Genomic DNA, 22262 nt, shown 5'->3' with positions numbered 1-22262 from the left:
CTCCATGCTCAGTGTGGAGCCCGACATGGGGCTTAATACCACAACCCTAGGATCATGACCTGAGCTGAAATCAAGAGTCAGATGCTCAACCAACTGAGCCACCCAGGAACCCCATAACTAATGTATTTAGATCATTTATATTCAATGTAATTTTGATATGTTAGGGATTAAATCTACCATTTTATTTTTTGTTTCTCTTTGTTCCTTCTGTTCACTCTCTATTTTATTCTTCCTCCTTTACTGTTGGTAACTTTATACCTTTGTTCAAATTTCATTTTGATTCACCTTTAGTGGTTTTGATTGTATCTCTCTGTGTAGGCTTTTTAGTAGTCACTCTGGGTATATATTATATATACATAATTTACCACAATCCACTGGTATCAACATTTTACCAGTTTGAGTGAAGTGTAGAAACCTTACCTACTTTAAGTCCTTTCCCCTCTCCTCTTTATAACATAATTGTCTTAAATATTTCTTCTACATACATTTAGAACTGCATCAGTGTTATAATTTTTGTTTCAATCATCAAACATAATTTAGAAAACTGAAGATGAGAAAAATCTATTGTGTTTATTCATATTTTTACTCTTTCCATTGTTCTTTCTTCCTTCCTGATGTTCCAAGATACCTTCTTTTATCATGACCTTTTCATTTCAAAACCTTCCTTTAGCTATTCTGTTAGGGTAGGTGTGGTGGCAACAAGTGCTCTTAGTTTTCCTTCCTCTGAGAATATTTTTATTTCCCCTTCATTCCTGAAAAAAATGTTTTCATGGATCTAGAATTCTGGATTGACAGTTACTTTCTTGCACCACCTGAAACATATTTTACCACCTCCTTTGGGCCTCCATGGATTTTGATGAGAAAACCACTGTCATGTGAATATCTTTCCCTTATAGTAAGGCTTTGTTTCTGTTTTGCTGCTTTACATACTTTTTTTTTTAACTTTTCAGGAATTTGATATGATGGGTCTTGGTGTGGATCTTTTTGTATTTATCCACTTTGGGGTTCAGTCAGATTCTTGAATCTGTAGGTTTATATCTTTTGCCAAATTTGGGGAATCATTAGCTATTATTTCTCCAAATTCTTTTTCAGTCCCATTCTCTTTCTCCTTGCCCTCTGGAACTTTGGTGACATGAATATTAGATCTTTTATCATAGTTCCACATGATCCCTGAGGTTCTCATTTTCTCAGACTATTTTTTGTCTTTTATTCAAATTGGTTAATTTCTATTGTTCTGTATTCCAATTTACTGATTTTCCTCTCCCACTTCTCTCCACTGTGCTGTGGAGCCCATCTGTTGGGTTTTTTCTTTCACTTATTGTATTTTTTAGTTGTAAAATTTCCATTTCATTTTTCTTTATTTCTTCTATTTCTTTGCTGAGACTTATTCTTTCATTTTTTTTTCAAGCAAGTTCATAATTGCTCAGTGAAGTATTTTTATTATGACCCCTTTAAACTCATTGTCAGGTATTTCCAACATCTATGTCATCTCTATGTTGGCATCCATTAATTGTCTTATTCCCATTCAAGTTGATAGTTTCCTGTTTCTTGGTACGAGTGATTTTCTATTGTATCCTGAAATTTGTAGATCTTTTTATGAAATCTGCATCTTATTTAAATCTTCTGTTTTAGCAGGCTTCCAATAACATCATGCTTGCAGAGAAGTGGGGGGGCACCACTCCATTACTTCCAGGTGGGGATAAAAATCTAGGTTCCCCACTCAGCTGCCATTGACAGCCTAGGGAGAGGTGGGGCATCTCATCTGCTAGACAGGAGTGGAAATTCAGGCTCCCCATTAGAACTCCACTGATACCATCCTGGCTAGGAATGGGAATAGCACTTCATTACTGCTCCCCATGTAGTCTCTAATGATGGCAATGAGTGGGCCTCCTTGCCATTGAGATAAAAGTTCTGGCTTTCCACTCTACCTTCTCTGACACTATTCCGGGATAGAAGAGGAGCCTGGTAACTGTTAAGCTAATTTTTTATTTCAATGTTTCATACATGTAACAAATATGTATTTGGTGTTAATATGTGCCAGGCACTATTCTGGGCACCGGTGATAGAGATGTAAATAGTAGGACAGGTAGGGGCACCTGGGTGGCTCAGTTGGTTGGGTGACCGACTTCGGCTCAGGTCATGATCTTGCAGTTTGTGAGTTGGAGCCCCGCGTCGGGCTCTATGCTGACAGCTCAGAGCCTGGAGCCTACTTCAGATTCTGTGTCTCCCCCTCTCTCTACCCCTCCCCTGCTTGTGCTCTGTGTCTCTCTGTCTCTCAATAATAAATGTTTAAAATTTTTTTTTTAATTTAAAAAAATAATAGGACACATAAAGGTCTTGCCCATCATGGAGCTTACATTCTAGTGGGGAAGACAGACAATAAGCAAATGAATAAATATTTAATGTTGGTTACTGATAAATTTCAATGGGGTGCTATTTTAGATAGGTGGTCAGTAAAGGCCTCGCTGAGGAAGTGACATTTGGGAATAGAGCTTAATGTAGTAAGGGAAGGAGCTTTGCAAAAATTGGGGTAAAAAACATTCTAGATGAAGAAAAGAGCAAGACCAAAGACCCTATGGCAGGAATGGATCTGGTGTACAGTTGACCCTTAAACAATGTGACAGTTAAGGACACCTACCCCCTACATATTTGAAAAACATCTACATATAACTTTTGTTTGTTTTGGTTTTTTTAATTTTTGTCTTTGTTTGGTTTTTGGTGTCCCTGGGTGAGCATGAATGCATATAGCTTTTGAATCCCCAAAAATGTAACTACTAATAGCCTACTATTGACCAGAAAACTTACTGAAACGTAGTCGATTAACATATATTTTGTATATAGATTGTATACTGTATTTTTTCCTGTTTTTAAGTTTTTATTTTAATTCCCATTAGTTAACATACAGTATTATATTAGTTTCAGGTATACAATATAGTGATTCAACACTTTCATACATCACCTGGTGCTCATCACAAATGCACTCCTTAATCCCCATCACCTATTTAACCCAGCCCCCACCCGCCTCCCCTCTGATAACCATCAGTTTGTTCTCTATAATTAAGAGTCTATTTCTAGATTTCTCTCTGTGTGTCTTCTTTTCCCTTTGCTCATTTGTTTTGTTTCTTAAATTCCACACATGATGAAATCATACTTGAAATTATATTTGTCTTTCTCTGACTTATTTTTCTTAGCATTATACTCTCCAGATTTATCCATGTTGTTGCAAATGGCAAGATTTCATTCTTTTTTTGGCTGAATAGTATTCCAGTGTGTGTGTGTGTGTGTGTGTGTGTGTGTGTGTACCACATCATTTTTATCCATTCATCAATTGTTGGACACTTGGGCTTCTTCCATATCTTGGCTATTGTAAATAATGCTGCTATAAACATAGAGGTGCATTTATCCCTTTGAATTAGTGTTTTTATATTCTTACAATAAAGTAAGGTAGAGAAGAGAAAATGTTATTACAAAATTCATGAGAAAGAATAAATACAGGAGTGCCTAGGTGGCTCAGTCAGTTAGGCATCCAACTTTGGCTCAGGTCATGGTCTCAAGGTTCATGAGATCGAGCCCTACATTGGGCTCTGCACTGACAGCACAGAGCCTGCTTGGGAGTCTCTGTCTCCCTTGGTCTCTCTGCCCCTCCCCCCCTCAAAAATAAACATTTAAAAAAAGAAAGAGGAAATACATTTACAGTATTGTACTGTAAAAAATCCATGTATAATTGGACCAAAGCTGTGCAAACCAATGTTATTCAAGGGTCAATTGTATATGTTTTAATGTGTATTGGAAAGAAATATAACTATCACATTAAACTCTGGTGATTTCACAGATATCACTTAGGATAAAGTTAAGTTTTTTTAAAAAGTTGGTATAAAATAGGTTTCCACATAAGTGATATGTAAATATGACAAATTTCTTGACAGTATTGAAGTTTGGGAAACAAATCTGTCTCTGAGGTAGATAATGTTATTAGCTCCATTTAACAGATGAGAGAACCAAGGCTTAGGAAGATTGATTAGTTTATGCAAGTTTAGAGCAAGTGAGGGAGCTGGAATTCCACTTAAGAAACTGAAGGTCATGCCCAACTTTTAAAAGAGAAAATATGGAATTTTCCTTCTTCCTGGTGGGAGTTGCTGTTGTTATATATAACAAACCAAGGAATTTTGAAGAATAAGTGGAGGCCTTTAATGTGTTTAATTTTTTTCTGTTTTCCCAAAGTACATGCCTAAAGCAATTATATCACTTATTCCCCTCCAGCTTTTAGCTCTAAAATAATCAAGAGACAGGACGCCTGGGTGGCTCAGTCAGATGAGCATCCAAATCTTGATTTAGGCTCAGGTCATGATCCCAAGGTCATGGGATCGAGCCCCACATTGGGCTTCATGCTGAGGTGTAGCCTGCTTGAGATTCTCTCTTTCCCTCTGTCCCCTCTCCCCCACTCATGCTGTCTACTAAAATATTTTTTTTATTTTTTTAATGTTTATTTATTTTGAGAGAGAGAGACAGAGCACCAGGAGGGGAGGGGCTGAGAGAAAGGGGGAGACACAGAATCTGAAGCAGGCTCCAGGCTCTGAGCTGTCAGCACAGAGCCAAATGCAGGGCTTGAACTCATGAGCTGTGAGATCATGACCTGTGCCAAAGTCAGAGGCTCAACGAACTGAGCCACCCAGGCACCCCTCTCTAAAATAAATTTTTAAGAAATAAAATAATCAGGGGACAAAAAAGAGGTCAGAACTTATTAGAGAGGAGGCTCTTAACTATTAAGAACTAGCTGAGGGTTGCTGAAGGGGAGGAAGGGGGATAGGTTAAACCGGTGATAGGGATTGAGGAGGGCACTTGTGATGAGCACTGGGTATTGTATGTAAGTGATGAACCACTAAGTTTTACTCATGAAACTAATATTACACTATATGTTAACTAACTAGAATTTAAATAAAAACTTGAAACAGTAAAAGAATAAAGTAAACTGCATTTTTCTATTTAAAAAAAAAGAACTTATTAGAGAAAATAAGGTAAAACACTCAGAGTTCTGGAATGCTTTACTGTTGACAATTCCCTCAATCTACCTGGAGGCCCTTTAACCAACTGAGATTCAGGTACTGTCTTTAGCATAGCTGCCAAATCCAGCAGTGCCAATAGGCATTTTATGCCAGAGTAAACAGGCCCAGCCTCCATGGCCTTGATGCTGAGGGACAGTCTTTGCAGGACTCTCACCACAAAGTTCCAGGGCAAGCTCTACAGACATCCCATCCTCTGGACTCCTCTGCTATACCTGGACAGGGACATCTGCAAGCTACAGTCAGGCCACCAAAGGAGCTCTCAGTGTTTTAAGAAAGAGAAGCATCTTTATAGGCTTCTGGTTTACCCACATCCTTCTGCCTCTATGCAGCTCCAAGCATATTTTGGAGGGAGATTTCATAAAGATTTCGAAATTGAGTTAGAATTTCAAGTCTATTGTGACATGCAAATTAGTCCTGCTTGCCCGTTGGCAGCAATGCAGCTGAAGTGCCTAGAGACGGGCCATAAAATGAAAACATCAAAGTGATTAAATGTGCCCGAAGAGCATAATTGAGTGCATGAATAAGAGAAAATAAAACAAATTGATTTTCTCCAGTGCCAGAAAAACAGAATAATTGAGAACAAAATAATAGACTTTGAAGTAATCAAAATGAGGAATGTACCATAGTGACATAGAAACAGCCAGTTGTGGGGGAGATTTATTGTGTTTCTGTTATCATTTTTACAACTTTAATTTCATTAGCTAATAAATACAAATCAATTGAAAAATCAGTCAACCAGAAAGAAGGCAGTCCCAAGCCAAGATTTTTATTCACATCTCTAAAACAGGCTGAGGCAGTGATCCTTAGTCTATTTTCATAGGCACACATATCCCCCGTGAGCTGGAAAACAAGTTCTGGGAGGCCTCTCTGCTTTGGAGGTGATGATGTTCTGTTCTGGCAGTCGCTTTCCACATTATAAGTTTACAGATTCAACTTTCAAAAGGGTGACTTTTATACCCTGCCAAGATTTCCAACAGAATTGCTCCGAGTACGGCATCTTGGTTTACAAAGATGACGTTTTCATGGCACTGACCAGCTCCTATGGTCTTGCACTGGGTCTTTCTGAATTTGCGCAGTGGAGGCAGTGGCAGGTCCAGCAACAACAGCAGGATTACCTGCCACTCTTCAATACTGATGAGCATCTGTGGCTCACTGCTACCATGGTCATCCCCTCCACACACACATGCTCATGTGCAGTACATGAAGATCTATTCTAAAACACATAAAGGCCAACAAGAGTATGACACCCCTTTGGTTTCCAGCCTGGCAACCATGATGTTGGGGAAATCAGGGGAGGGAAGCTGGGCTGGGAGACTTCTCATGATGACTGTAGCAACAGAGCACTGGGGACAGCAAGCTATGCTGGGACCGGGTGTTGGAACGTCACACAGCAAGCATGAGATCAATGCAGAACTATTTTTATGGCTCCTCCAAGGAAAGAATCCATCCACCCTACTCTTCAGCTGTTCATGGCTGGGCTCGGTGGCCCTTCACCTCAGGATCCACAGTGGTGGCTAATGTGACTCAGATTGCAGTCTTTCCTTTCACAGACCCTTGAGCTGCTCTGGCAGCTGTTGGCACTTCCAGATGTTCATGACACACCCTACCTTCAGGGCTCCACAGTTAGCAGCCATGCCTTTGGCTCCAGTAAAGGTCTTTGGGACCATTGGGACTGTAAACCATGGTCTACAGGAGGAGTTGGCAGTGCTGAGACTGGCACTACTTGCTGGCTCAATCATGATGGCATAGTTAATACATTGTGCCTGCCAGGCAATTTGTGCTAGAAAATTTATCTTACAGGAAGCACCTAGATGCTGAAAGGAGTCTCTCTGACCTTCTGGTGGCATCTGAGGCCTAATCATGATGTGCACTGAGGTGAACAGGGAATGTTAGCATTTAGCTCCTTTGTGCAAGAGAAAAGTTTATCCCCAGTTCAGGCCTAAAACCCCAGCTTCCATTTCCCACTGGTGTTTGGGTGGAGCAAAACGGAGCAAATGAATTTCACAACTCTAAAGCATTATACAGATGTAAGGCTGTGTTATTCTTCCTGCCACTGCTATTCCCATTATCCTGGATTTCCCAGCCCAGAATTTTTGTCTGAAAAAGAAATACAGAGAAAGCACATGGACCAAGGAACCTGGAGCTGCAACTCCAAAACGGCTGGAAGGCATTGCCCAGCCCAGCAGATAAAGCACTCCAGGCCAAGCTCCACAGGCTGGCTAGCAGACAAGCAGCCCACTCCTGTGATGTCACCTCTACAGTTACTTGTGCCTATCCCTCCACATGGAGCCAGCAGATTTAGGCACAGGAGGGGAGAAAAAATGAATCATAAGCTATTTTAGAAATTACTTCAATTCTGTTTGAGACTGCAGTAGTCCCTTGCAAGCTAAGACCAGAAGCTTGGTGGGATTAATCCACAGCCTCAGGTTCTAATTCAGGTCAGAGGCTGACAAGTGGTAATTGGTAGTTATACTTAATTGTCATTGAAAGGCTTCCTGATGACAGGAGGGATCTACATTCCAAGGCAAGCAATACAGTTGATAATTAAGAGCTTAAATTAAATCAGCCATCCATATCAGCACATGCCCAAGGCTTCGTAGAAGTCTCCTGTTCTGCCATTGTTCCTAGGTAAAGTGTGAGACCCTCAAGCATGATTAGGAGGGTAGCAGCTGGAAAACTTCCTCTAGCCCTAGACCGTGCTAGATGGGCCTCCTCCCCACCTTAAAATCATTCAGAGGCTCCCCATAGCTTCTAGGGTAAGGCCAAAGCCTTCTAGGTCCTTGGTGATCTGGCCTCAGACCATCCCTTCAACCTCATTGCCTGCCTTCCCTGACCCTCATCCTGTGTTCTGGCCACAAAAACTTTGAAGTTGCCTTTATATATGTCTGGAACATTCTCTCCTCCTTGCCCTTAAAGGTGCTGCCTCCTCTGTGAAGCCTTCCACACCCTTTCTTTATATGCCCTAAGCACTCTGTACAGACTGGTATTTTATTGCCTTGTTATGGACTAGGATGTGTTTGCCTCCAAAAGTGCCTTCCTCACTGGACAGAGAACTTCTTGAGGGCAAGAACTATTTTTCGTTCTCCTCTGTGACCTCAGCACCCAGCACAGGGTCTAGCCCATTGTAGAAAACAGTAAAGATTTGTGAAATGAATGGACAGAGACAGGGACCGAATTGGGTTGAGGGAGCTGGATGGCAGGGGGTGGGTGGGGTACTATCCACTATTCTCAGATACTAGAGGCAGAACAGCCTGGGCATCAGCTGTCCAAGAGCAATCCCTACAGTGACTTTTCCCAAAATGTGCCTCACATACCTCTGTATGAAAGAAAACTTGAGGTGACACAAAGATATTTTCCATTTTAATAGCTATATTAATTTTAATGTATTTTTAGTGTTTATTTATTTTTGAGAGAGAAAGAGACAGAGCATGATCAGGGGAGGGGCAGAGAGAGGGAGACATAGAATCCAAAACAGGCTCCAGGCTCTGAGCTGTCAGCACAGAGCCCAACGCGGGGCTCAAACTGGTCAACCAAGAGATCATGACCTGAGCCGAAGTCGGACACTTAACCAACTGAACCAGCCAGGTGCCCCTAATGTATGTTTTAAAATGTACTAAACACATCAAGTCCGTTGATGATGATGATGATTACTACTACTACTTAGTATAGATGAGGCCCAAATAGGTATTAAAAATTCTAAAGTGAGGGGTGCCTGGGTGGCTCAGTCGGTTGAGCGACCAACTTCGGCTCAGGTCATGATCTCAGAGTTTGTGAGTTCAAGCCCCATGTCAGGCTCTGTGCTGACAGCTCGGAGCCCGGAGCTTGCTTCTGATTCTGTGTCTCCCTCTCTCTCTAACTGCCACCCCCCCCCCACTCATGCTCTGTCTCTCTCTGTCTCAGAAATAAATAAACGTTAAAAAAAATTAAAAAAAAATTCTAAAGTGAGCTGATATAAAGAAAAATATTGTCACTATCAATACAGGTAGTGATATGACAACACACCTGAAAGAGGTACCCATATCATGGAAGTTTGGGAAACACTTTTCAACAGTCCTAAATTTACTTCTGTGTTCCTCTGTGGTGCCACTCGGCCTCCAAGTATTCTGGGATCACCCCAGCGTTCCTCCAAACTGCTATGACACTGATTTTCTTCAGAAGTCATTTGCCACTTGGCCTGGTGGCATGGATGCTCCTTTTGTAAGCATATGTTGGCTCTCCCCAACCACATTTATAAGAGGCTTAAGAGCAATGACCAAACTTTAAGCCTCTGTGAGCTGAATAGGAAAGTGCTTTATTAGCTGCCCTATAGATCTACAGGTGTCCATTTCTTCAATGAATATTTTTGGGCACCTATTATGTGCCAGGAAGTGTTGAGGGTGCTAAAAGTAGAGTGATGAACAAGACAGACAAGGGTTCTGCCCTCATAGAGCTTGTGAGTGGATACAGACATAGTCAAATAAACACACAAGATGTTTTCAGTGTGCTAAGTGGATTGAAGAAAACTAAACACAATAATGTGACAGAAAATAGTGACAGGGTGGGGGTGGCCACATAGATTGGCATTCACCAGGCCTCTCAGAGATAACTTTTATTTCAAGAGAGAGAGAGAAAGAGTGCACAAGTGGTGGAGGGACTGAGAGAGAGGGAGACAGAGAATTCCAAGCAGGCTCCACACTGTCAGTGCAGAGCCTGATGTGGGGTTTGAACTCATGAACCGTGAGATCAAGAGTCACTCGCTCAACCAACTGAACCACCCAGGCACTCCAGAGATGACTTTTGAATTGAGAGCTAAATCATGAGAAGAGTCAGAAATGGGACTATCCAGGGACAGAACATTCCAGGCAGAAGGAACAGCAAATGCAAAGAAGGGGAAAACCCTAAGGGGGAAAAATGACTCGTGTGTTCTAGCAACACAAAGAAGCCCTATGTGGCTAGAACAGAGTAAGTAAGAGGGTGGTGGTAGGAGACAGGAGATAGCCACCAGAACCTTCAGGGCTTGGCAGCTAAGTAGTTTGGATTTTATTCCAAGTGTGATTAGAAGCCATAGAAGATTTTGAACATAGAAGTGATATGGTCTGACCTAAGTTTTAACAAAACATTCTAGCTGCTGTATAGAAAATAGGCTGTAAGGAACAAAGATGGAAGCAGAGAGACCAATTTTGAGACTATTAGGGTTGTCCATGCAAGAGGTGATAGTGGTTTGGAATAAAGTTAGAGCAGTGAAGGATGGACAGAAGTGGGTGGATTTGGAACCTATTGTGGAGGTAGAATTGACAGGACTCACTAATGGATTGAAAGGGAGGTTGTAAATGAAGGAGGAAATACAGATGACCCCTAGTCAATGTCACAGAAAAAAAAAAAAAGCCCAAGGAACTGTTCCATGTCTGCACTGTCCAATATAGTCACCATTTGCCACACACGGCCATTTAAACTGAAGTTAATTAAAATTAAATAAAATTTAAAATTCACCTCCTCACTTGCATTAGCCATATTCCAACCTCTCAATAGCCGCATGTAACTAGTGCTACCATCTTGGGTGGCATAGCTATAGAACAGTTTAATCATAACAGGAAGTTCCATTGGACCATGCTACTCTATATTTTTAAAAGTAAAGAATACAAGAATAAAAAGACAAGCCACAGACTGGGAGAAAAATTTGCAAAATGCATATCTAATAAAGGATGGGTATACAAAATATACAAAGAACTCTTAAAACTCAACAATAAGAAAACAATAACCCAGGGTGCCTAGGTGACTCAGTCATTTAAGCATCCAACTCTCTTGGTTCTGGCTCAGGTCATGATCTCACAGTTCATGAGTTCAAGCCCAACATCGGGCTCTGCACTGAGAGCACAGAGCCTCCTTGAGATTCTCTCCCCCCCCCCCTCTCTGCCCCTCCCTCTCTCTCTCTGTCTCTCTCTCTCAAAATAAATAAACATTTGTTTAAAAAAGAAAACAATAACTCAATTAACAAATGGGCCAAAGACTTTAACAGACACCTCACCAAAGAAAATAGACAAATGGCAAGTAAGAGTATGAAAATATGCTCAGTATCATGTCACTAAGGAATTGCAAATTAAAACAATGACATACCACTATATGCCTATTAGAAGACCTAAAACCCAAAACACTGACAGCACCAAACACTGATGAGGATGTGGAAAAACAGCAACTCTCATTTATTGCTGGTGGGAATGCAAAATGGTACAGCCACTTTGGAAGACACCTGGCAGTTTCTTCCAAAGGTTTTTTTAAGTTATTTACTTATTTTGAGGGGGGAGGGGCAGAGAGAGAGGGAAAGAGTCCCAAGGAGGCTCTGCACTGTCAGCACAGAGCCCAACATGAAGCTCGAACCCACAAACTGTGAGATCATGATCTGAGCTGAACCCAAGAATCAGATGCTTAACCGACTAAGCCACCCAAGCGCCCCTCTCCCAAAGTTCTAACATGCGATCTAGCAGTCACACTCCTTGCTAGTTACTCAAATAAGTTGGAAACTCATGTCCAACCAAAAACCTGCATATAAATATTTATAATTGCTTTATTCATAATTGCCAAAACTTGGGAGCAACGAAGATGTCCCTCTGTAGATAAATGGATAAACAATTATGGTATAGCCAGACAATGGAATGTTTGCCAGTGTTAAAAACAAATGAACTCTCAAGCTACAAAAAAGATGTGAAGGAAACTTAAATGCAATTGCTGAGTGAAGGAAGACAGTCTGTAAAGGTTACACACTGTATGATTTCAACCATATGACATTCTCAAACAGGCAAAACTACAGACAGTAGAAAGGTCAGTGGGTGCCAGGGCTTTGGGGAAAGGAAGGGACAGATGAATAGATGCAGCACAGGGCAGTGAAGCTATTCTGTGTGATACTGTAATGGTGGATACATAATGTTATACACTTGAGTTAAGTGTCTGACTTTGGCTCAGGTCATGATCTTGTGGTTCATGGGTTTAAGCCCCGTGTCAGGCTCTGTGCTGACAGCTCAGAGCCTGGAGCCTGCTTCAGATTCTGTGTGTGTCTCTCTCTGTGTCCCTCCTCCACTTGCATTCTCTGTCTCTCTCTCAAATAAATAAATAAGTAAATAAATAACATTATGCACTTGTCAAAACTCATAGAATTATACAACGAGAGTGAACCTTAACGTAAAGTATGGATTTTACTTGATAATAATGTGTTAATATTCATTCCTCAATTATAACAAATGTACCACGCTAATGCAAAATGTTGATAATAGGGGAAACTGCTAGGGGAGGCAAGAGGCAGGAGGATATGAGTATTCTTGGTACTTGCTCAGTTTTTCTGTAAACCTAAAACTGCCCTAAAAATAAAGTCTACTAATTAAAAAAAAAAAAGACTAAAGAAAGTACTCACTAGCACCTAGTGCCTGGCAAAGAATACATACTCCATAAATGTTTATTGAATAAATGCATGAACAAATGAGTCAGTTGATCAATGAATTGATAGAACCCAGGCCTCCTGAGTCCTGCTTCAGTCCTCCTTCTACATCAGAGGTGGAATGATCATATACTTTGTTGTCCAAACCGAGATATTTGAGGGTAAAATGGGGTGTTGTAGTTGGAGTCCAGAATTATCACAGAGATAATCCAAACATCACAAACTGGGAGCCTATGAGCCACATCTTGCCTCCAAAGTTGTTTTATTTGGCCTCACATATTGATATCTTAAAAAATGAAAATTGGGGCACCTGGGTGGCTCACTTGGTTAAGCCTCTGACTTTGGTTCAGGTCATGATCTGGTGGTTTATGAGTTCCAGCCCCGCGTCGGGCTCTATGCTGACAGCTCAGAATCTGGAGCCTGCTTCAGATTCTGTGTCTCCCCCTGTCTCTGCCCCTCCCATGCTTATGCTCTGTCTCTCTCTGTCTCTCCATAATAAATAAACATTTTTAAAAAATTTTTAAGTGTAAATCAATTTTCCATATTTAACACTGCAGAAACTTTACATAAAAATGTGAATTTCTGGAGCACCTAGTTGGCTCAGTCAGTTAAGCATCCAATTCTTCTTTTTCAATGTTTTTATTTTATTTTTGAGAAGGAGAGAGAGACAGAGCATGAGCAAGGGAGAGGCAGGGAGAGAGGGAGACACAGAATCCAAAGCAAGCTCCAGGCTTCAACTGTCAACACAGAGCCCAATGCAGGGCTTGAACCCACAAACCGTGAGATTATGACCTGAGCCAAGGTTGGGGGCTTAACTGACTGAGCCACCCAGGCATCCTTTTTTTTTTTTTTTTTTTTTTTAATCATCCAACTCTTGATTTCAGCTCAGGTTATGATCTCGCAGTTCATGAATTCGAGCCCCACATCGGGCTCTGTGCTGACTGCATGGAGCCTGCTTGGGATTCTCTCTCCCTCTCTGTCTCTGTCCCTCTCCTTCTCTTTCTCTCTCAAAATAAATATACTTTTTAAAAGTGTGAAGTTTTAATCTCTCTTGGAAAATAGATCTGGTCACACTAGGACCAACTTCCTGCTCAGTAGTAAATGTGAGACTGGGTAGCAGCTGCCTCTTTTGTGAAAATGTACCTTCCTCTTTGCCACAAACCCCACCATTCCCTGTTGCATCTCCTACCATATGCCAAGTGTGAATTTCCATTTATCATCTCACATATGCTGTTTTGCTTTTGTTTTCTTTTGTAATAGAAGTAAGAAAAGAGGGAACTATTGCTTCTATTCAGGTCATGATTGAAAGTAAGAAAAAGAACAAAGGATCAAGAAGGCTCCATATGTCTTGCCTTAAGTATGCTTTACTCACATACAGTACATCCTTGACTTCTATAAGCATTTACATTTGCCTCCTCTGGTCTGTACTCTGTCTTCCCAGGCCCTAGACCATGCTGGCCTTTAGAATTTTCTCAGGCTGCCACCCACTGCTGGAAAAGCTAGATGTAGGGGGGAAACAATGGCATTATTTAAGCTTACATTTTTATTGTTACCCAAACTCAATATTGCTCATCATCAACTTTTGGTGGAAATTATTTCTGTTGTTTTTCTTAATTGCCTCCAAATGTAACTGGAGAGTGAGACAGAACAGCAGAGAATACAGCACCCACCTTTCCTTTCTGTGAACATGTGTTGTTGGAGTACTCAGACATGAAATTTTGTTTATCTGTGCATTCACTCAGTCATCAAGCTCTGGCTACACTTACAGATGCAAGGACCCCTAGCTTCAGCATCAGGATCCCCTATAGGTTTTCCTCAGAAGAAGCAACAATACAAGCAAAGGCCCACATGGAGATGGGAAAGTATGGATGGGGCAAATTTAAGCTAAGGGGTTGGACTTCATTTATAGGTAGTGAGGAGCTGTTGAAGGATTTTTGGAGCAGAGAAGGCATGTGAACACAGCTACCAATGGTGTGCAGGACAGCTCCAGAGGCAGGAGCAGCAGTTAAGAGACTATTGCAGTGACCTGAGTGATGAGATATGTGACTAAGTTGGGGAGGGTGGAATAGAAAGGAGAAGACAGAGGTGGGGAGGAGTGCCTGGGTGGTTCAGTTGGTTAAGCATCCGACTTGGGCTCAGGACATGATCAAGCGGTCCATGAGTTTGAGCCCAGTGTCGGACTCTGGGCTGACAGCACAGAACCTGGTTGGGATTCCCTCTCTCTCCCTCTCTCTGCTCCTCCCCCACTTGCTCCCTCTAGTTCTCTCTGGATCAAAATAAATAAATAAACATTTAACAAAGGAAGGGGCGGACAAAGTTGAGAGGCATCTTGAGATTAGGCTTGGCAAATCATTAGATGTGGAGGAGGCTTGAACCAAGAGATGAAGAATCAAAGATTATCCAGAGATGATGAGCCCTAAGGGTTTAAAACACCAAAACCGTGATCCAAAAAATTAAATTTTGTTTTGCAACAGTTAAGAGAACAAAAAGACAAGTTACATATTGAGATAAAATATTTTCAAATTGTGCACCTAACAGATGTGTATCTAGAATATATAAAGAACTCTCCAAACTCAACAGTAAAAAAAAAAAATCCAATCAGCAAAAGACATGAAGGGGATATACAGACCACAAATAAGCACATGAAAAGATGTTCAACATCATTCACCATTAGGAAAATGCAAATTGAGACCACAGTAAAAGATCTCTACACACATATAGGAATGGCCAAAATAAAAACTGGTGAAACCACCAAATGCTGACAAAAATGCTGAGAAACTAGATCCCTTATACATTGCTGGTGGAAATGCACAATGGTATGACCACTCTAGAAAACAGTTTGACAGTTTCTTATCAAACCAAGCATGCAACTACCATATGATACAGCAATTGCTCTCTTGGGCATTTATCCCAGAGAAATGAAAACTATGGTCACAAAAATTTCTACATGGATGTCCATAGCAGCTTTATGTGTAATAGCCCCACATTGGAAACAATGCAGATGCCATTCAATGGCTGATGCACACTGTGGTGCATCCAGACCATGGAATCCTACTCTGCGGTAAAAAGGAACAAACTTAACATACAACTTGAATGGATTATAAGGGCCATATGCTGAGCAAAGAAAGCTAATCTCGGGGGCGCCTGGGTGGCTCAGTTAAACGTCCAATTTTGGCTCAGGTCATGATCTCACGGTTCATGAGTTTGAGCCCCACATCGGGCTCTGTGCTGACAGCTCGGAGCCTGGAGTCTGCTTTGGATCTGTGTTTCCCTCTCTGCCCCTCTACCGCTCATGCTCTGTCTCTCTCTCTCTCAAAAATGAATACATATTTAAAAAAAAATTATGAAAGAAAGCCAGTCTCAAAAGGTCATATACAAAATTATAGAACTGGAGACCAGATTGATTGTTAGAGGTTAGAGATTAGGGGGGAGTTACTGTAACAAGGTACCATGAGGGGAATCCTTGTGGTGATGGGATAACATTCTGTATCTTCTTGTGGTGGGGATTACACAAATCTACATGTGATAAAACTGCAGAGAACTGTACATTTACAAACACAGAAACAGACACACACACACACACACAAATGTGTGCATGTAAAACTGGTAAAATCTGAATGTGGTCTGTGAATTGTACCAATATCAATTTCCTGGGTTTGATATTTAAATAATCATTATGAAAATGTTGCCACTTGAAGAAACTTATTGAAGGGTACCTCTTGGTATTTTTTTTCAACTTCCTATAAATCTATAATAATTGAAAAATTTAAAAGTTAAGTACTCCCCCAAAAAGGAATAAGTTGTTGATACACCTAAAAGTTTGCATGACACACAAAGGAAGTGTGCTGCATGAAAGAAGGCAATCATAAAAGGTTATACACTGTGGTTTTTTAAATTTTTTAATGTTTATTTTTCAGAGAGAGAGAGAGAGAGAGCACAAGTTGGGGGGGGGGGCAGAGAGAGAGAGAGACACAGAATCCGAAGCAGGCTCCAGGCTCTGGGCTGTCAGCACAGAGCCTGAGGCGAGGCTTAAACTCAAAGACCACGAGATTATGACCAGACCTGTGTTGGACGTTTAACTGCCTGAGCCACCCAGGTGTCCCTACACTGTGTTTTTATTCCATTTAAATGACATTCTGAAAAAGACAACACATAGTGATGGAGAATAGATCAGTGATTGCCAGGTGGTAAGAGAGGAAGGAGAGGATGTGACTGCCAAGGGATAGCTTAGGGAATTTTAGAGGGTAATGGGTCTATTCTGTGTCATAAATCTATACATGTGTTAAAAATCATAGAACTATCTATACAAATCAATTTTCTTGTATGTTAAGTTAAAAATAAAACTAGAGGGTGCCTGGCTAGCTCAGCCAGAAGAGCATGCAACTCTTGATCTCAGGGTTGTGAGTTTGAGCCCTGCGTTGGATGTAGAGATTTCAAAATACATACATACATACATACATACATACATAAATCTAGATAGGCAAGTGGGTGCTGATTTGTTTTTTCTTTCATTCCTACCTCAATTCACTCAGCCATTTGTTGAGCACCTGCTGTGTGTGAGGCACTGTGCTAGACTTTAGAGATCAATCAAAAGTAAGACAGCCCAAGGGTGCCTGGGTGGCTCAGTTGGTTAAGCTTCTGAGTCTTGATTGCAGCTCAGGTCGTGATCTCATGGTTCATGGTATAAAGCTCTGTGTTGGGCTCTGTGCTGACAACATGAGATCTCTCTCTCTCCCTATCTCTCTGTCTCCCTCCCTCTCTCTCAAAATGAATAAATAAACTTAAAAAGACAGTAAGACAGGGGTGCCTGGATGGCTTGGTCAGTTAAGTGTTGACTGCAGCTCATGTCATGATCTCACAGCTCATGAGTTCGAGCCCCAGCTGACAGCTTGGAGCCTGGAACCTGCTTTGGATTCTGTGTCTCCCTCTCCCTCTCTGCCCCTCCCCTGCTCACACTCTGACTCTGTCTCTCTCTCTCAAAAATAAATAAACATTTAAAAAAAATTTTTAAATGTAAGACAGCCCAGGTACCTGCCTTCATGGGGCATTCTTCCTGTTTCAGAGGAGAAGCTGTCAGTAGTGTCTGGAGCCCAGTGTTTGGGGAAGTGGGGCAAGAAGAAAGCTGTGGAGAGACCAAGTGAGCAAATTTTTCATTCCTGGAGCTCAGTCCTATAGGATTTCAAGTGCTCACTTATCCCTAAAAGACTCTTAGGCCTGAGTGCGGGGGAGGGGGGAAGCTCCCAATTCATATTTCATGGGTCATCACAAGAGAAACTGCTAGAAGTGTTGTGGCCTGCTAAGTCAGGAAGAAATGTTGAGAGTGAGGGAAGATTTGATGCAGTTAGTGAAGAGTGAATTCTGAAAAGTTGCCTGAATTTGTGTGTGTGTGTGTGTGTGTGTGTGTGTGTGTCTTAAATAATCATCTGTTTAGCCCATGACTCTGTGGATTGGCAATTGGGCTGGGCTCAGCTGGGCGGTTCTTCTGCTGGTTTTGGCAGGGTTCGCCCAACACTGCAGTCAGCTGGCTGCCAAAGGCCTCACTCACTTGTCTGGTGGGTAACTGGTGGTTGTGAGGGTAACTGAACCATGTGTCTCTCACCATCCAGGAGGCTAGCCTGGGCTTGTTCACATGTCAGGGTCCCTGTGTTCCCAACAGCAGCAAGAGAACAAGTCCCCAGTGCAAATGCTTTTTTAAAAAAAAAAAAAAAAAAAAGCTTTATCGAGGTATAATTCATGTATGTTACCTGAATTTTGTTTTCTCTCCTGTTTGCAGGGAATCTGAAGCATGTGGTCTAGTTGACAAAAAGAGATCAGGTTTCCAGAGCTGAGGAACAGTGCCTGTAATGAAGACAGCGTGTTTATGCGAGCAGTGTGTGGAATTTGTGACTGCAGGGGAAATTTGGAAGAAATTACTTCCTGAAAATTTCCAAGGGGCACCATGTGGCAACTGGCCTCCTGGGGTGAGGCAGGCAAGCACCCCAGAGGCCTCAACTAGGCCTAGGGGAAGAGAGAGATTTCCAGCATTTAAAGTGTTTATTTTTTAAAAACACACAAATGCCATTTTTAATCTTTGAAAATTATTTTTAAGCGAGTGGGGAGGGAGTATTTTTATTTTCTTAAAGGAGACATCAGAGGCTGGAGGAAAGTGTGGAGCTTGGGTCACAGGTTTGTGGGGTGGGGAGAACCAAGAGGCAGGGTTTGGGCTTCAGTACCTTCCGGATGGAGTCTTTAGGGGAGGGGGACGGGTTAGCAGAATGGGAGGTGGGGAGAAATCTACCTGTGTTGTTTTTAGGATTATGGATCTATTTTGTTTTTTAATAAAATCTTTGAAAACCTACCTCTTTGTCCCATCATCCTCTTGTAAAGTGCTCCTGACAGTGCACACAGTTCTGGACATTTCCTCTCACCGAAGTATCAAGACTAACCCTGATGCTTCCAGGTTTTGTTCTGGCCCAGTCTGGGAAGCTGACTCTGAGTGCGGGATCCCCGACCCCTCCCTGAGGAACTGGTGTGTCCCCTCTAAGTCCTGGGGACAGAAGGTCCAAGCTGTCCTGTGCCAGGGGCTCATCCAGGACTCCAGAGAAGACGGGCACAGCAACCAGGGAGAGGTCCCGCTGCTGGCCCTATGGGGAGAAGCTATTCCCCTCCCTGGGAGCCCTTTAGGGATGGGAAGGGTAGGAGGCTCACAGATCTAAGGAGGCGCATTTGGATGGATAGTGAGGATACTTGCCTGTCAAATGTAATCAGTACACTTGATTGCAATGGGATACAATTTTTACTGTAATCTGGGGGTGGGAGGGAGTGAAGGTGGCAAAATGTGGATGGGGAATAACAGAGAGAGAGAGAGAGTGCTAAAGCAGAAGGGACAGCAAAATATCATGATTTCATGATTTGATTCACCAAGTATTTATGAAGCTCTTTCCACTCCTGGGATTAGGATAGGAGACAAGAATGCAGCCCCATTCTGGCCATCTAGGAACTCCCAGACAGGGCAAAGGAGGAGGGAAAAAACCAGATCCCGACATATTTCCGCTCTGCTACCAGCATGAATCCAGAGGTGTAGGAGTGTTGAGGAAAGAGCCACTCGCCCAGCCGGGACAGCATCACGGAGCATTTTAAAGGGGGTGATATTTGAGCCAGGCCTCTTAGGGTGAGTTGTACTTCTCCAGGCCTCAGAGAGGGGGATGGGCATTCCGTAGAAGGGAGTGGAAAAAGCCTTGACCGTATCCAGGATGGGAATAACCAAGCTTTTATTAAACAACATTGGGGCGCCTGGTTGGCTAGGAATACCAGTCACTCCAAATGCCCACTATTCTAATTATACATGCTCAGCTTAAGGGCAGTTTTACTTATACCCAAAACAAGGGGGATTAAAAAAAAAATAAGAGGGTGGAGGCACTGAATGAGGCAGTTGGGGGTGGGGGAGGCCAAGGAAGGTAAAATGGGAAGTCTGAATTCCAAGCCTACAAGAGACCACCCAGCAAGGTTTGTTGTCTCAAAGGCTTGCTTAATCCAGTTGCTTGCGGGGTGTGGGGGTGTGGGGGGTCCTCTATACCAGCGATCCACGTCCAAAGCCATCACCCAAATTCCTGTGAAGGCCTCATCCCTAAGAGGTAACCACCTGGTAAAGTGGTAAATGCTAGTGATCCATTTTCCTTTCAAGGAGAACAGACCTGAATGAAAAGGAACTTTTTTCCACTGGACGGCCAATGCCACCTTCTTTTCACCTTAACTACTGCTGTCTTAGCCCGACCTCTGACCAACAGCACCAAAGCAAGCTGTAGCACTGACCCGCTGCTGGACATCCCAGAGGCCAGGCTTGTTCCTGACAGTGCACCACCTCAATGGCCTTCAGGATCCCTTTTTATTTGGTTCTTGTTGAAAATGTTAGGCTAGAGTGCCTGGCCGGCTCAGTCGGTGGAGCGTGCAACTCTTGATCTCAAGGTTGTGAGTTCCAGCCCCATGTTGGGTGTAGAGATTACTTAAAAATAAAATCTATTTAAAAAATTAAGCTAAGGGGGCACCTGGGTGGCTCGGTTAAGTGTCTGACTTTGGCTCAGGTCATGATATCGCTGTTCGCGGGTTCAAGCCCCATGTCTAGCTCTGTGCTGGCAGCTCAGAGCCTGAAGCCTGCTTTGGATTCTGTGTCTCCCTCTCTCTTTGCCCCACCCCTGCTCACACTCTGTCTCTGTCTCTCTCAAGAATAAATAAACATTAAAAATTTTTTTTAATAAAAAAAATTAAACTAAGGGCATCTGGGTGGCTCAGTAGGTTAAGCATCCGACTTCGGCTCAGGTCATGAACTCATGGTTCATGAGTTCGAGCCCCATGGGAACTGTGCTGACAGCTTGGAGCCTGGAGTCCACTTCGGATTCTGTCTCCCTCTCTCTCTCTGCCCCTCCCCCACTTGCGTGTACGCACTTCTCTCTCTCTCTCTCTCAAAAATAAACATTTAAAAAATCTTTTTTAAAACTAGGCTAAAAATAATCCCATAGATAAAACTAGGAATAATTTTAACTTTTTAAAAATAAGTTGACTCTTTTTTTTAAGTTTATTATTTATTTTGAGAGAAAGGCGGGGGTGGGGGGAAGAGCAGAGACAGAGTGGGAGAGAGACAATCCCAAGCAGGCTCTGCACTGTCAGCGCAGAGCCGGATGCATGGCTCAAACTCTTGAACCACAAGATCATGACCTGAGCCAAAGTCAGACGCTTAAGCGACTGAGCCACCCAGGCACCCCGGAATAATTTCAAGTTTTTAAAAATTAAAATTGAAATACCCAAAGGTGGACACAGCATTCACAAAATCAGCAAGACAGATTAAGAGTTGCTCCACACAGTCTAAAGTCATCAAATTGTACACATTAAATATGTGCAGCTTTGGGTATAACAGTTATACCTCAATAAATCTGTAAAAAAAATTGTTTTGCTAAGAATTATAAGTGCCTGCGGGTAAAAAAGACTGAAAGGAAATACACCAAAATATCAACCGAAGTAGGCTTCTTTGAAGGAGGAATGTGTAGGGATGGTTTAATTTTTGTTCCTTCTACTTTTCAATATTTTCCAGATTTTCTCCAGTAAGCACATTCTAGTTTTGTAATTGGGAAAATCAACTTAAAAAAAAAAAAAAAAGAACCGATCTGTAGGGGAAGTTCCAGATCAAAGTAAATTCAAGACACCCACTGAGGAATAGTTTGTGCTCAGACCCTGGGGCAGTTCTAACCACCCAGGAGGTTCTGAGCTAGAAAGAAAGATTGGACCAGGTGGAGGGCTCCTGATTTACAAATCACTAGGCCAGAGCGGGTCCTTTTTAGATTTGTTGGCTTGAGGGCGGGGCAACTTCATACCCAGTGTGAGCCTGCCCGGGCTTCAGGAAACAGCTACCTTTGTGCTTGCAAGGACCAGCCATAATAACCATAATAATAATGCAAAGCAAGCATTGGAATATGCCCCACTTTACAAATCACTGTCTTTTATAATATGTCACTCTCCACCCTGCTGGGTGGGTATTATAATCCCCACTTTATAGATTAGCAAACTGAGGCTACAAACTGTGAAGGAACTTGCCCAATTGCAAGGGGCAGAGGCAGGAAGCAAACCCAGCTGAAACTGCAACTTTCCTTACTTTTTCCACTGCTCCGCACCTAGTGCCACTGAAATATTTTTAAACTGTGACTTCGGAGTAAACAATTTTCTTATTGCTTCCAAAGTCCAAGCTGGACCAAGCCACACTGCTCCCAGGCCCTCAGCACATAAGGACATTAGTTGTGTGCTTTTCAGCAAGTTACTCGACCCTT

General features: G+C 42.3%; 1 protein-coding gene across 4 annotated transcripts in view; it reads left to right on the top strand.

The window, feature by feature from the left end:
- Positions 1–18658, top strand: part of HDAC8 (histone deacetylase 8) — a 235802-nt gene extending 217144 nt beyond the window's left edge. For all 4 annotated transcript variants that reach the window (XM_047844370.1, XM_047844372.1, XM_047844366.1 and 1 more), the window contains one exon: positions 18242–18658. In XM_047844370.1, coding sequence (XP_047700326.1) covers positions 18242–18264 — 23 coding nt within the window. In that variant the 3' untranslated portion in view covers positions 18265–18658. The remainder of the gene's footprint in view (positions 1–18241) is intronic.
- The last annotated feature ends 3604 nt before the right edge of the window (positions 18659–22262 follow it).

Source organism: Prionailurus viverrinus, chromosome X (genome assembly GCF_022837055.1).
Source record: "Prionailurus viverrinus isolate Anna chromosome X, UM_Priviv_1.0, whole genome shotgun sequence".
In the NCBI taxonomy this organism is placed as follows: Eukaryota; Metazoa; Chordata; class Mammalia; order Carnivora; family Felidae; genus Prionailurus; species Prionailurus viverrinus.
The sequence above is the reverse complement of the archived record's forward strand: the minus strand, read 5'-3'. Positions and strand labels throughout refer to the sequence as shown.